The sequence below is a fragment of the Chrysochloris asiatica genome, unplaced genomic scaffold (genome assembly GCF_000296735.1).
Source record: "Chrysochloris asiatica unplaced genomic scaffold, ChrAsi1.0 scaffold00125, whole genome shotgun sequence".
Taxonomy (NCBI): domain Eukaryota; kingdom Metazoa; phylum Chordata; class Mammalia; order Afrosoricida; family Chrysochloridae; genus Chrysochloris; species Chrysochloris asiatica.
The window spans coordinates 2,389,082-2,402,248 of NW_006408643.1; the positions used below are offsets into that span (position 1 = coordinate 2,389,082).

The 13,167-nt window shown below is 47.5% G+C and overlaps 1 protein-coding gene across 1 annotated transcript; it reads right to left on the reverse strand.

Annotated features, from left to right (window-relative positions):
• Nucleotides 1-6,182: 6,182 nt before the first annotated feature.
• On the reverse strand, nt 6,183-9,982 carry TNFSF9 (tumor necrosis factor (ligand) superfamily, member 9). Its single transcript, XM_006869012.1, has 4 exons — nt 9,818-9,982; nt 9,471-9,734; nt 7,572-7,602; nt 6,183-6,667 (listed from the first exon to the last, which is right to left on the reverse strand). Exons 1-4 carry the CDS (start codon nt 9,980-9,982, stop codon nt 6,183-6,185), a joined length of 945 nt encoding a protein of 314 aa, XP_006869074.1.
• Nucleotides 9,983-13,167: the final 3,185 nt, after the last annotated feature.

Below are 13,167 nucleotides of genomic sequence, written 5' to 3' on the forward strand. Positions count from 1 at the left end.
GCAATATACAGGGAGGGAGAGGGAAGTGGAGAAATGGGGCAGATGGGAGACTAACTGGGCATGTTCGAAAGGGCCATTAAAAAAAAAAAAAAAGGACTAAGGGAAAGAACCCATACTAAAGGGGAGTGGGGGAAAAAAAAAAAGAAAGGTAGTTAAAAAAGAAGACCCCCAACAAGATACAGTTGCTGCAACAGTGGGCTCAAAAATGACAACAGTTATCAGGGTGGTACCGAACCAGGTAGTGTTGTGCATAAGATCACTAAAAGTCAGAGCTGTTCCAAGTTAGGAGCTGATTTATAGACAACTTCTACTTGCCCACTGCCATCAAGTTGATTTGGACTCATAACCCCATAGAGCAGACTAGAATTAGGGTGAAAAGCATCTGTTTCTGCCTTTTCATTCTTTTTTGTCTTCTTAATGGTCTTATAAGGAACTCCTGTAGCATAGTGGTTACGAATTGGGCTGCTAATCTCATAGTCAGCAGTTTGAAACCACCAGCTGTTCCATGGGAGAAAGATGAGACTTTCTGCTCCTGTAAAGATTTATAGCCTAAGAAACCCTGTACAGGGTTACTATGAGTTGGAACCGACTCCACAGCACATAACAACAACAATGGCCTTATGCTTTCTTCCTGCATGATGTTCTTAAAATCATCCCACAACTCCTCTGGTCTTTGGTCATTAGAGTCTAATGCATTAAATCTGTTCTTCAGATAGCTCAAAATTCAGATGGGATATGTTCAAGGTCATATTTTGGCTCTCGTGGACTTGTTTTTATTTTCTTCAGCTTCCGTTTAAATTTGCATATGAGCAATTGATGGTCTGTTCCACAGTCTGCCCTTGGTCTTGTTTTGACTGATGATTTTCCACCATCTCTTTCCACAGATGTAGTCAACTTTATTTCTATGTATTCCATCTGGTGAAGCCCACGTGCATAGTCATCTTTCACGGTGTTTTAAAAAGGTATTTGCAATGAAGATGTCATTGGTCTTGCAAAATTCTATCATGTGATCTCCAGCATCATTTCTATCACCAAGGTAATATTTTCCAATTACTGATCCTTCCTCTTTGTTTCCAACCTTTGCATTCAAATCTTATCACTTCATCTTTATTACATGATTAAACAATTTCTGATTGAAAAATTTGGTTGTTATTGTTGTCAGGTGCCATCGAGTTGGTACCAAGTCATAGTGACCCTGTGCACAACAAAATGAAACACTGCCCGATCCTGGGCCAACCTCACAATTGTTGCCACACTTGAGCCCATTGATGCTGCTACTTTGCCAATCTATCTCGCTGGGGTTCTTCCTCTTTTTCTCTGACCTTATCAAAAATGATATTCTTCTCCAGTGACTGGTCCCTCCTGACAATATGTCCAAAATATGAGAGACGAAGTTTGGCCATCCTGGCCTCCAAAGAGCACTCTGGCTGCACTTCTTCCAAAACAGATCTATTGGTTCTTTTGGCAGCCCATGGCACTTTCAATATTCTCCTTCAACACCGTAACTCAAATGCATCAATTCTTCTAAGATCTTCCTTATTCACTGTCCAGCTTTCGCATGCATATGAGGTTATTGAAAATACCATGGCTTGGGTTAGGTGCACCTTAGTGCTCAAGCTGACATCTTTGCTCTTCAACACTTTAAAAAGGTCTTGTGCAGCAAATTTTCCAAATACAATATGTCATTTGATTTCTTGGCTGCTGCTTCCGTGAGTGTTGATAGTTGATCCAAGAAGAAGGAAGTCTTCGACAACGTCAATCTTTTCTCCTTTGATAAGAATGTTGTTTATTGGTCCAGTGGTGAGGATTTTTGTTTTCTTTATATTCCTGAAGGCTGTGTTCTTTGAACTTCATCAGTAAGTATTTTAAGTTCTCTTCATTTTCAGCAAGCAAGGTTGTATCATCTGAGGAGCAGCTGGGGACTTCAGATCCAAAGAGGGAGAGGACTGTGTGCTGAAGACCGGTGGGTGGGGGGAGGGGCAGACTTGCAGGGTATACCCTTTGGTTGGTTGATGATTCATGGAAGGGATTGTAACCACGGCAATGATACGATATATGATACGATATATGATAGAATGAATGTAAAACTAATGTTCTCCCATGTAAACTATCACATAATTTGCAATAAAACATTTGAAAAAAAAAAAAAAAGATTGTATCATCTGCATATCGCAGGTTGTTAATGAGTCTTCCTCCAATCCTGATACCACGTTTTTCTTCATATAACCCAGCTTCTCTGATTATTTGCTCAGTATAATTTGGTAGAATTCTTCAATTTCATCATCACTGGCTTTAGTGGTTGGCACATAAATTTAAATAATAGTGGTGTTAACTGGTCTTTTTTTGTAGGCGTATGGATATTATCCTATCACAGACAGCGTTGTACTTCAAGATAGATCTTGAAATGTTCTTTTTGATGATGAATGCGACACCATTCCTCTTCACTTCATCATTCCAGCATAGTAAACTATGTGATTATCAGATTCCAAAAGGCCTACCCCAGTCCATTTCAGTCACTGATGCCTAGTAGGATAGCAATGTTTGTGTGTTCCATTTCATCTATGACAACTTCTAATTTTCCTAGATTCATGCTTCATACACATTATGTTCCAATTATTAATGGATGTGTGCAGCTGTTTCTCCTTATTTGGAATTATGCCCCATCAGCAAATGAAGGACCCCAAAGCATTACTCTATTGACGTCATCACAGTCAACTCTATTTTGAGGAGGCAAGCCTTCCCGTCACATTTTGATGCCTTCCAACCTGAGCAGCTCACCTTCCAGCAATATATCTGACAATATTTTATTTAGTGTTCATCGTGTTTTCAACAATATTCTGGTGCCATCTGACCATGTTCCACTGCTATTCATAAGGTTTCAGTGACTAAATATTCAGAATTAGTCTGTCTCTCCTTCCTCTGAGTCTCTGGAAGTTCAACTGAAATCTGTCCACCCTGGGTGACCCTGTTGGCATTCAAAATACCGGTGGCATAGCTTCCAGCATCACAGCAACACAAAAGCCTCCACAGTAGGACAAACAGACAGACGAGAGATGGGAAGAAGTTGGTAGAATTCTTCAATTTCATCATCACTTGCTTTAGTGGTTGGTGTATAAATTAGAATAATTATGGTCTTCCCTGTAGGTGTATGGGTATTATCCCATCACAGACAGCATTATACTTCAACATAGATCTTGAAATGCTCTTTTTGATGATGAGTGTAACACCATAGCTCTTGAATTTGTAGTTCCTGGCATAAGAAAACATATGATTGCCAAATTCAAAATGGCCAATACCAGTCCATTTCAGCTCACAAATGTCAAGATATCTATATTTTTGCAATTCTTTTTTTCTTTTTCTTTTTTTTTTTTTCATTTCATTTTTGAGAATTTCCAGCATTGCTAGATTCATACTTTATACATCAATGTTCCAATTAATGGATATTTGCAGCTGTTTCTTTTCATTTTGGGTTGTGCGTCATCAGTAAATGAAGGTCCCAGAAACTTTACACATTCGTGTCATTATGATTAATTCTACTTTGAGATGACAGCTCTTCCACAGTTATATTTTGAGAGATTTTCAACCTGAGGAGCTCATCTTCTGGCATTATAACCGACAAATGTCCGTTGCTATCCATAAGGTTTTCGGTGCCTAATCATTCAGAAGTGATCCACCTCTTTCTGTCTTACCCGAGAAGCTCTGCAGAAACCTGTCCACCTTGGGTGGCCCTCTGCTTGTATTTAACTTACCGGTGGCAAAGCTTCCAGCAAACAGCCACTACAGTACAGAGAAGTGGTGAAAATTGGGCCACCAAAAGAACAAATAGATCTGTGTTGGAAGAAGTACAACCAGAATGCTCCTTGGAAGCCAGGATGGCCAGACTTCATCTTTCATACTTCAGACATATTATCAGGAGGGACCAGTCCCTGGAGAAGGACATCATTATTTGATAAAGTGGAAAGTTAGAGATAAAGAGGAAGACCCCAACGAGATGGATTGGCACAGTGGCAGCATCAATGGGCTCTAAAGTAGCAGCAATTGTGAAGTTGGTCCAGGACCGGGCAGTGTTTCGTTCTGTTGTGCACAGGGTCGCTATGAGTCGGTACCAACTACATGACACCTAACAACCACAAGCATTTCTAAAATTTGAATAAACAGATTTCTCTTTAAAGCTACTTGCTCTTGGTATTTCTGGTACAGTATCACTAGTTAAGACGCCTGTTACTGCAAACTCTGAATGGCCAATTGATTATCAAGGTTTCAAACACTAGCTAGCATAAGCAGTTTGGCACTCAACTGTTAGCCTGAGAAAAAGCTCTGGTAGAGCTGTGGGTTAGACTTTGGACTTCATGTTGCAAGGTCGACAGTTCAAGCCCACAAGCCATTCCTCAGGAGAAAGATAAGGCTGTTTGCTTCTGTAAAGATTTAGTCTCCGAAACTCTACACAGAGTCACTATGAGTTGACTTGAAGGCAGTAGGCTGAGTTTGGTTTGGGTTAGCCTAAGGGTTGGTGAAGGAGCTCTGGTAGCATAGTGGTTATGAATCGGGCTGCGAACCTTAAGGTCAGCGGTTTGAAACTACCAGCCGCTCCGCGGGAGAAAGATGAGGCTTTCTGCTCCCATAAAGATTGACAGCCTCGGAAACCCTGTACAGGGTCGCTATGAGTCAGAACCGACTCCACGGCACACAACAACAACAACAACAAGGGTTGGTGAAGGAGCTCTGGTAGCATAGTGGTTATGAATCAGGCTGTGAACCTCAAGGTCAGCTAGTTTGAAACTATCAGCGGTTCTGTGGAAGAAAGATGAGGCTTTCTACTCCTGTGAATATTTATAGCCTTGGAAACCCTATACAGAGTCACTATGAGTTGAAACCAATTCCACGGCATACCACCACTACCACAAAGGGTTGGTGATTCAAACCCACCAAGGAGTCTTGCTGCGGTGCTGTGGGTTAATGCACTAGACTGCAAGGTCCTCTACATGGATACAATGGATATAATCTCACCACCTCCCCCTCCCATCTGTCAATGTACCGTTCTGTGGTGGCTGGCGTGTTTCTGTGATGCCGGAAATGATGCCACCAGTATTTCCAATACCATCAGGGTCATCCATGTTGGACAGGTCTCAGAGGAACTTCCAGATTAAGACCAGGAAGAAAGGCCTGGGGATCTATTTCTGAAAATTAACCAATGAAATTCCAGTGGATCAGAACTGAGGACTGTCTGATAGCATGCTATAAGATGAGCCCCTAATTGGCAAATGCTCAAATTACACTACATATCAATGATCATGGGGATGGCACAGAACTGGGCAACCCTTCGTCCTGTTGTGCGTAGGATATGAACTGGAGGCTGGTTCAAAGTCCGCAACAAGAAGTAACCTCCAGAACATAATAATATTCCATCCACCTCTAATAGTTATGAGTCTCAAATAAAATAACTCATGGAGTGCTATCAGACACTAGTAAAAGCTTCAATTCTAGCCAACATTGCATTTATAAATATCATGTTATCCACCACCAGGCTGCAACAATGAACTTAAACATCCACGGGAGTTTCACGACATCCACGTAAGAGTGGAATTGAAAGATATTGAAATTTTCCCACCAACATTTTGAACTGTGGCAATGATGGTAAAGTTAGCACAGGATTGGAGTATACTTGGCTCTATTGTTCTTAGGGTGCTTACGAGTGGGAACTGACGCCAGGGCACCTAACAACGGCAATGAACACTCTCCCCTGGTCTTAAATGGCTGGGTCTGAGATGCTCCATAAGTATTAGTTGAGTGAATTAAAGAGGCTAAAACAGTACAGCTAACACATATCCCAAAAGCCAGCCCCAGGAATTGCGTGGGGGACTTGGGTTGCATCTTTATTTCTTTCACAATAACATAAATAAGTTTGTTGTCGTCTGGATGCCAGTGTATTTCCAGCGACTACACCGTGCTGGACTCATGCACAATAAATACAAGTTAAATGGATTCATATAAAGTGCATCGTCTGAGATCACACCCAGAATAAATAGCAAAAGTTCGATTGGGGGCACACAGGAACGAACGGAGAGGCTCAGCCCCGTGAGGTAGAGCAGCCGGCCCAATCGGTAGAGCAGCCGGCCCAATGCGGGGCCTGAGCCAAGGAAGGCAGGATTCAGTCTCAGCCCACATGGGCAGCATCCACAGGGTCATGTGGGCCGCGGACTGGTGGGGTCTTCAGGGGACACGCGGAAAAGGCCCAGGACCGTGGCGCCCTGGGTCAGCTGCCAGGCAGAGTGAGCTTCCCCAGAGATACGCATGTGGACAGACAGACGCTGGCGGGGGCGCAGGCGGAGCAGGCAGCCACGGAAGCCTACGGCATGGTCTACTTCCGAGTCCACTTCAGAGTCCACTTCCTTTGAGTCCAAAGAGGATGCTGCAGGCAGGGTCACCCGCAAGCTCAGGGCCTCAGAGCCGCCAGGATGCTGGTGCAGGGCCACTGAGACCAAGCCTGAGCCGGAACCAAGGCCGACCACCACACGCTCCATCTCCAGGTGCAAAAAGACGTAGTAGACGCCGCCCTGGGTCACCATCAGCTCCTGTTTCTTTGTGTTATACTGCAAGTCCTGTGCCAGGACAACGCCAGCCACGCCCTGGTCGATGTACCACTTCAGGGTCCCATTGGTCAGCTGTACTGTGGGGGAGAGGGGAAAGAGGGGCACCGTGAGCAGGGCTGGGGTTCTGAGGGAACAGGAAGAGTCCCAAAAAGGGAAGGAGACCCAAGGGGAGGGAACAATGCATAATCTGGGGGAGGGGATGAACCCAGGAGTGGGGGGAGGAGATGAGACTCAAAAGGGGAGGAGCGCCAACAGGTGGGGGGGGGACCCTGAGGGAGGGAGGTGGGTTCTGACTCATAGCAAGCACCCTCATAGCACGAGGTAGAACTGCCTCATAGGGTTTCCAAGGCTGTAATCTTTACTAAAGCAGACTGCTGAGCGCTTAACCACTGTACCACCAGGGGCAGGAGAGAAAATCCAGGAGAGGTGCTGGGGAAGGGAGGGAGCTTGGAATTGGTGGGGAGTTTCTAGGAGAAGACTTGGATTGCTCAGGAAGAGTAAAGGGACAGAGGACAGGGAGGGGGTGTTGGAGAGGCCAGAACTCAAGGGTTAGGAGCTCTGGGGAGACCCTCAAAGTCGGGGAAGAGGAGAGAAGAGGGAACTCTGAAAAGAGAAGAAGGGGTTCCTACTGGAAAAGGGGCTTCTTGAGGGGAAGGGGCAGTAGGTGTGAAAGAGGGGGGTAAATGTCCCAAAGACAAAGCAGGAGCAACAAAAGGGTAGGGAGTCATATCCAGTTCCAAGATCTCAGGTGGATGGGGAGGAGGCGGCTCAGAAGGGAAGTCCAGGGAGGTCAGAAAGAGGTCCGAAGTTTCAAACAGGCGAGAGGGCACAGCTTCAAGAGAAAGGAAGAAGTGTCAGACTGACAGAGTGGAGGTGGAAAAAGAAAATGGGTGGTTCTGTTCCCTCCCCCGCCCTCCCCCACCTCCTTTGGGTAAACAGCAAGAGGGATGGGGCCAGTGGACTATGGCGCAGGACACTTACCATCGCTGGACACAAGCTGGGCAAAGCCACCCTATGGACAGAAGAAAGGAGGGTGGTGGGTGTTGGTGTCACTGAATTCACCACCTCTCACCAGGGTGGGCGCTGCTGCCCCTACCCCCACCCCAGTTCTGACACCTGCCTTGAATCCCCTTCTTTACTGTTCCAAAAGAACACACAGTCATACGCACACCATCTTACACACATACACACACACATCCCATCCCAGGCTGGTGAGTCAAAACCAATTCTACACCTGCTGCGTGCAAGGGCAAAACCGAAAGGGTGTGGGAGAGAACTGAGGAGAGGACGGTCCCTCTGGGGCTCTTGGTAAAGGTCCTTGGGGGTGGAGCAAACTGCATTCCATTCATAACCTGGTTAACTGTTTGCATTCCAGCAGTAATCTGGCTAACTGTTTGCATTCCACTGGTGTGGCGCTGTGGGTTAATGCGCTAGACTGCAAAGCCATTTGAACTATAAGGTCAGTGGTTCAAGTTCACCAGTAGCTCCTTGGAAACCCTGGTTGCTATGGGTCCGAACCGATTCGACGGCACTTAACAACAACATTAACCTGGTTCACTGTTTGCATTCCACTAGTAACCTGGTGCGAACCTTAATGTCAGCGGTTCGAAACTACCAGCTGCTCAGCGGGAGAAAGAAGAGGCTTTCTACTCCCGTAAAGATTTACACCCTCGGAAACCCTGTACAGGGTCGCTATGGGTCGGAACCGACTCGACGGCACTTAACAACAACAAAGTAACCTGGTGCAGTGTACTGGGACAAGGTCAGTTTTAACTGTAAGGTCGGTGGTTCAAACTCACCAGACTCTTCTCGGAAACCCTACACAGGGTCGCTGTGAGTCAGAACCGACTGGTTGGCACTTAACCACAACAACATTAACCAAAAGGTTGGCAGTTTAAAACCACCCAGGAGTGCCATATAAGAAAAGCCTCCCCATGTGACAACCGATCAGCCCCATAGGATTTCTTATGGATAGCAGTACGGATCGGTTCTAAGGAGCTCTGGCAGCGTAGTGGTAACGAATCGGGCTGTGAACCTCAGAGTCAGTAATTCGAAACTACCAGCTGTTCCGCGGGAGAAAGATGAGGCTTTCTGCTCCGTTGTTGTTAAGTGCCGTCGAGTCGGTTTCGACCCATAGCGACCCTGTACAGGGTTTCCGAGGGTGTAAATCTTTACGGGAGTAGAAAGCCTCATCTTTCTCCTGCGGAGCAGCTGGTAGTTTCGAACCGCTGACCTTAAGTTTCGCAGCCCGATTCGTAACCAGTACGCTACCAGAGCTCCTAACCCTGTACAGGATCGCTATGAGTCGGAACCGACTCCGCGGTACATCACAACAACAACGGAGCATTCTGCTCGAACATAAACTCTCCATGAGTGAGAATCGAGTTTCTGCCAAGGATTTGAGTTTGGATTTGGAGATTTTGAGATGGCAAGTACCCCCATCCCAGGAGTCCAGGAGGAAAAAGCGGTTCTCCGGATTCAGGAATGGAAGTGGTAGTTCCTTCCACAGTTAGATTGGAAGAAAAAGTCCCCCTGGGAATCAGGATGGATAAAAGGTCGCCTCTTGGGGCCCAAGATGCAGAAGCGATCTCCCTGGGGTCCTGGATGGAGAAGGATCCTTTCGATATCCTTCCTCCGGGCGGGATGCAAAAAGGGTCTGCCAGAAGTACCGGGTGGAAAAGGGAGCGACCTTAGGGTCGGGATGAAGAAGGCGTCTACTGGAAGATCCAAAATAAAATGGGGTCTCCCCGAATACGCTGTAGAGGAGGAGTTTCCCCAAGGTGCCTGGTGGAGAAGCCCGGAGCCCGGATGGAGTATTTCATCTGGACTGTGGAGTCTCTCTCCGTGGCGCCGTAGAACCCGGGTCGGGACGCGCCTTACCTGTTGGGGGTCGCGGCCGTGGACTTGGAACAAGTTCCCGGGGCTGGGGTGAGAGCTGGGTGCCGGGCGGGGGGCATCGGGCACTACCCAGGAGATCACGGCGCAAGCGGCACAGGCGGCGGCCACCAGTAATAAGGCAGCGCCCAGCACCCAGTCGAGCGGTCGGCAGGTGCGGGCGCTGGGCGCCGGCGACAGGGTCTCTGGGTCCCGGACGACAGTGGTGAGGGCGCGCATGGCCAGCGGCGGGAAACTGCCAGTTGGCGTCTGGATCCCGGCAATTTATAGCAGTTGATCACCCTGGGCTTTCCAAGGGTGGGGCGTCCCCAGTGGGCAGGCCACCCAGTCACCTGACTCTCGGTCGCGCTCTGGGACGGACTTGCACCCCTCCTGGCCCTCCCCTTCCGGGCCGAGTCACTCTTACTTGATTCCAGCTTGCCCAGTAACTTTCTCCTCCGGCTTCTCGTCGCCTCGGGGGACTCCAGCCCTGTCCCCTTCACCCGCGCGCACCCCATCTCCTCTTTCTCCCTCTGCCTCGCTCTCTCTCTGCGTCCCAGCTCTGTGTAATGGGGTGTGGGGGCGATGCCTCTCTGGAACTCTGAAATACAGACGACCTCCCATGAGTGGTTGAGAGCAAGCTTGTGAGCGCCAAGCCAAACACTTATTAAATACACAACAAACAGGACTTTCGTGCAGTGCATGAGCAGTGTCTCAGCTTCTTTGCATCTCTCTTAATCTTTCTTTGACTCTGCAGGGAGTGGAGGTGTCTCATCTCTGCCTCCTCTCTGTGCTTGTCTCTGTGTCTGTTTCTCTCTCCCTGTCCCTCACTTTCTGTGTGATTTACTTTATCTCTTTCCCTTCCTCCTCGTCACACCAGACCCCCATCCTGGAAGCCATTCTGCAGAGATGGAGCACACACGTCCTCCCCTCCGCCAACGTGCTCAGCCCTCCCCCTCTCCCCCTCACTCCCTAAGACCGTGGGCCTTCCCTGGTCTGCCCCCACCCACCCACTTGGATCCTTCCCATCAGGAACCTCTCAGACCCCACAAGCCTGGAGAGTCCAGGCTAAGAAATCCCCCTGCCAAGAAAGGGAGAGTCTTCTGGGAGAGGGTAGAAACTAGGATTTCCCGTTTGCTCAGCTGTAGGTGGGGGTGGGAGGACCAGCCAAAGCCGCCCCTAAATGAGGAAGCTCCCGGTTGTAATGTGGTGACACAGGAAAATCCTACTCTGCCTAGACCAGCTTGGTGGACATTGGCCAGCTCTCTCCCTCTCCCTGGACCTCACTTTCTCTATGGAAAATGGACAGGCCAACCGCCTCTCTCAACCCATCCAGTAGGGTCAACCGTCCATGGGATTGCTGGGGAATCTGGGTTCAACTGCATGTAATATTGTGATACCATCTGTGTTTGATCCTGTATTGGGCTTCCCTGGGGAATCACAGAGAGTAATAATGATACCAGCTGGCTCTGTGATCGATGCTTCTGTTAAACCACCCCATCTGTGTTCTCCCAGTGTGCCACCTGAATCCCCAACACCAGCATTACCTGGGAACCTGTCAGCTACGCAGATTCCAGCACCCCCAAGCAAGATTCTGACTCACGGAGACCCCACGTGTCTCAGAGTAGAGCTGTGCTCCACAGGGCTTTCAAGTAAATCTCCAAGTTATTAATCCAAGGTGCCTCTGGGTGGGGTCACTGACATTTCCAGTTAGTGATTGAGTAACTAACCCGTAGCAGTATACCGGGACTCTATAGGATACCTTGGTTCCTTCCAATTTGGGGGCGTTATCAATAAGGTGGCACTTAAAAACAACAAGCATTCATGAATAGGTTTTTGTATATTCATGCATTTTTGGCTTGTTGTTGTCAGGTGCCATCGAGTCGGAACTGACTCATAGCGACCCCATGCACAGCAGAACGAAACAATGTCCGATCCTGGGCCAACCTCACTACCACTGCCACACTTGACGCCATCAATGATGCCACCTGGCTGATCCATCTCGTTGGGGGTCTTCCTCTTTTTCTTTGACCCTCCACCCTACCCAGCATGACATCCTTCTCCAACGATTGTTTCCTCCGGACAATATGTCCAAAGTAGGAGAGACGAAGCTTAGCCATCCTGGCCTCCAAGGAGCACTCTGGCTGCACTTCTTCCAAAACAGATCTATTGGTTCTTTTGGCAGTCCATGGCACTTTCAGTATTCTCCTCCAACACCACAACTCAAAGGCATCAATTCTTTTACGATCTTCCTTATTCACTGTCCAGCTTTTGCATCCATATGAGGCTATTGAAAACACCATGGCCTGGGTCAGGCGCACCTTAGTCCTCAAGCTGACATCTCTGCTCTTCAATTTTTTTTTTTTTTTGGCTTATGTGGGTAAATATCTATTGCGTCTCCCCATCATTAAACAGTTAAGTGCTCAACCAACCCAGAGGTGGCCAGGGGGCAGATGCCAATCTGTGGTTTAGTGAGCCTCCCAGAAGATGCTGATGCTCAATCAAGTTTGATTTGCCAAGGTCAGCGGCGGACCTACCCCCTGCACCCCGAATCTGCCGTTGGTGGACTCCTTGCCATTCGTGTATCAGTTCAACCCATCTGTCTGTTGTTCATGTTCGTGGGTACCATGGAGTTGATTCCGAATTATAGCAGCCCCAGGTGACAAAGTAGGACTGTCCTCTAGGGCTCCTAGGGTGTCATCTTTATGGGAGTCGATCTCCTCAATTGTTGCTGAATAGATTGCAACCACCGACCTTTCACTTAGCAGCCGAGTGTTCTAAAGCGAGACTTTGAACATGGTGAAGGCAGCCAGAATAAAGGCATTTGCAGAGACTAAATCAAAGTAGAAAACTTGGAGTGGTGGTGGTTCATAGTTTAGGTGTTCATATTTTTCTTCTTAGTTGTTGTTGTTGTTAAGTGCTATCGAGTCGGGTCCGACCCATAGCGACCCTGTACAGGGTTTCCGAGGGTGTAAATCTTTACGGGAGTAGAAAGCCTCATCTTTCTCCCGCGGAGCGGCTGGTAGTTTCGAACCGCTGACCCTAAGGTTCGCAGCCCGATTCGTAACCACTACGCTACCATTGTTGTTAAGTGCTATCAATTCGGTTTGGACTCATAGTGACCCTGTATAGGGTTTCTGAGGAGCAGCTGGTCAGTTTGAACTGCTGGCCTTGTGGTTCAAACCAACCTTTCGGCCTAGTGCGTATCCTAAAGTGCTACACCAGGACTCGTTACAGAGTGAAAAATAGTGGGGGTTCTGGACAGAAGATCCCAGTTAAGGATGTCTACGCTCAAAGCAACAGTGATGAGCAAACCTATGCACATGAATGCTGGATGCTAAGATCCCTGGACCTTCCCCACCACCCCACCACAACTAGGCTCCCAGGCACCAGCAGATGGGAGAGGGAAGAGTCCTTTCTGGAGAAACTTACTGGTGGGAGAACCAGGCTCTCTGGGATAAGTATTGATTAGTCTATTGATCAGAGGTGTAAAATGATCCATGTACAGTTTTTCTCCTTTAGATTATTTTGTATTTGTTTAAAATAATTAAAAAAAAAAAAGTTTTGTCAAAATATAAAGACATGACTGAAAGCTGTTGACAGGGTTCTTTTACAAAATTATAATAATTATTTAATTGTTTCTGTTTGTTCTTGTTTTGCCTTGTAAACTAGCGCCAAGGAACTACAGCAAATACATTTTTTT

Coding starts and splice junctions, on each gene's coding strand:
- TNFSF9 (XM_006869012.1), bottom strand. CDS start 9,982: ATGGGGTGCGCGCGGGTGAAGGGGACAGGGCTGGAGTCCCCCGAGGCG. Junction 9,735..9,817: donor AGAGCGCGACCGAGAGTCAG/GTGACTGGGTGG, acceptor GCCGGGATCCAG/ACGCCAACTGGCAGTTTCCC. Junction 6,668..7,571: donor CCAGCTTGTGTCCAGCGATG/GTAAGTGTCCTG, acceptor TCTCCCCCACAG/TACAGCTGACCAATGGGACC.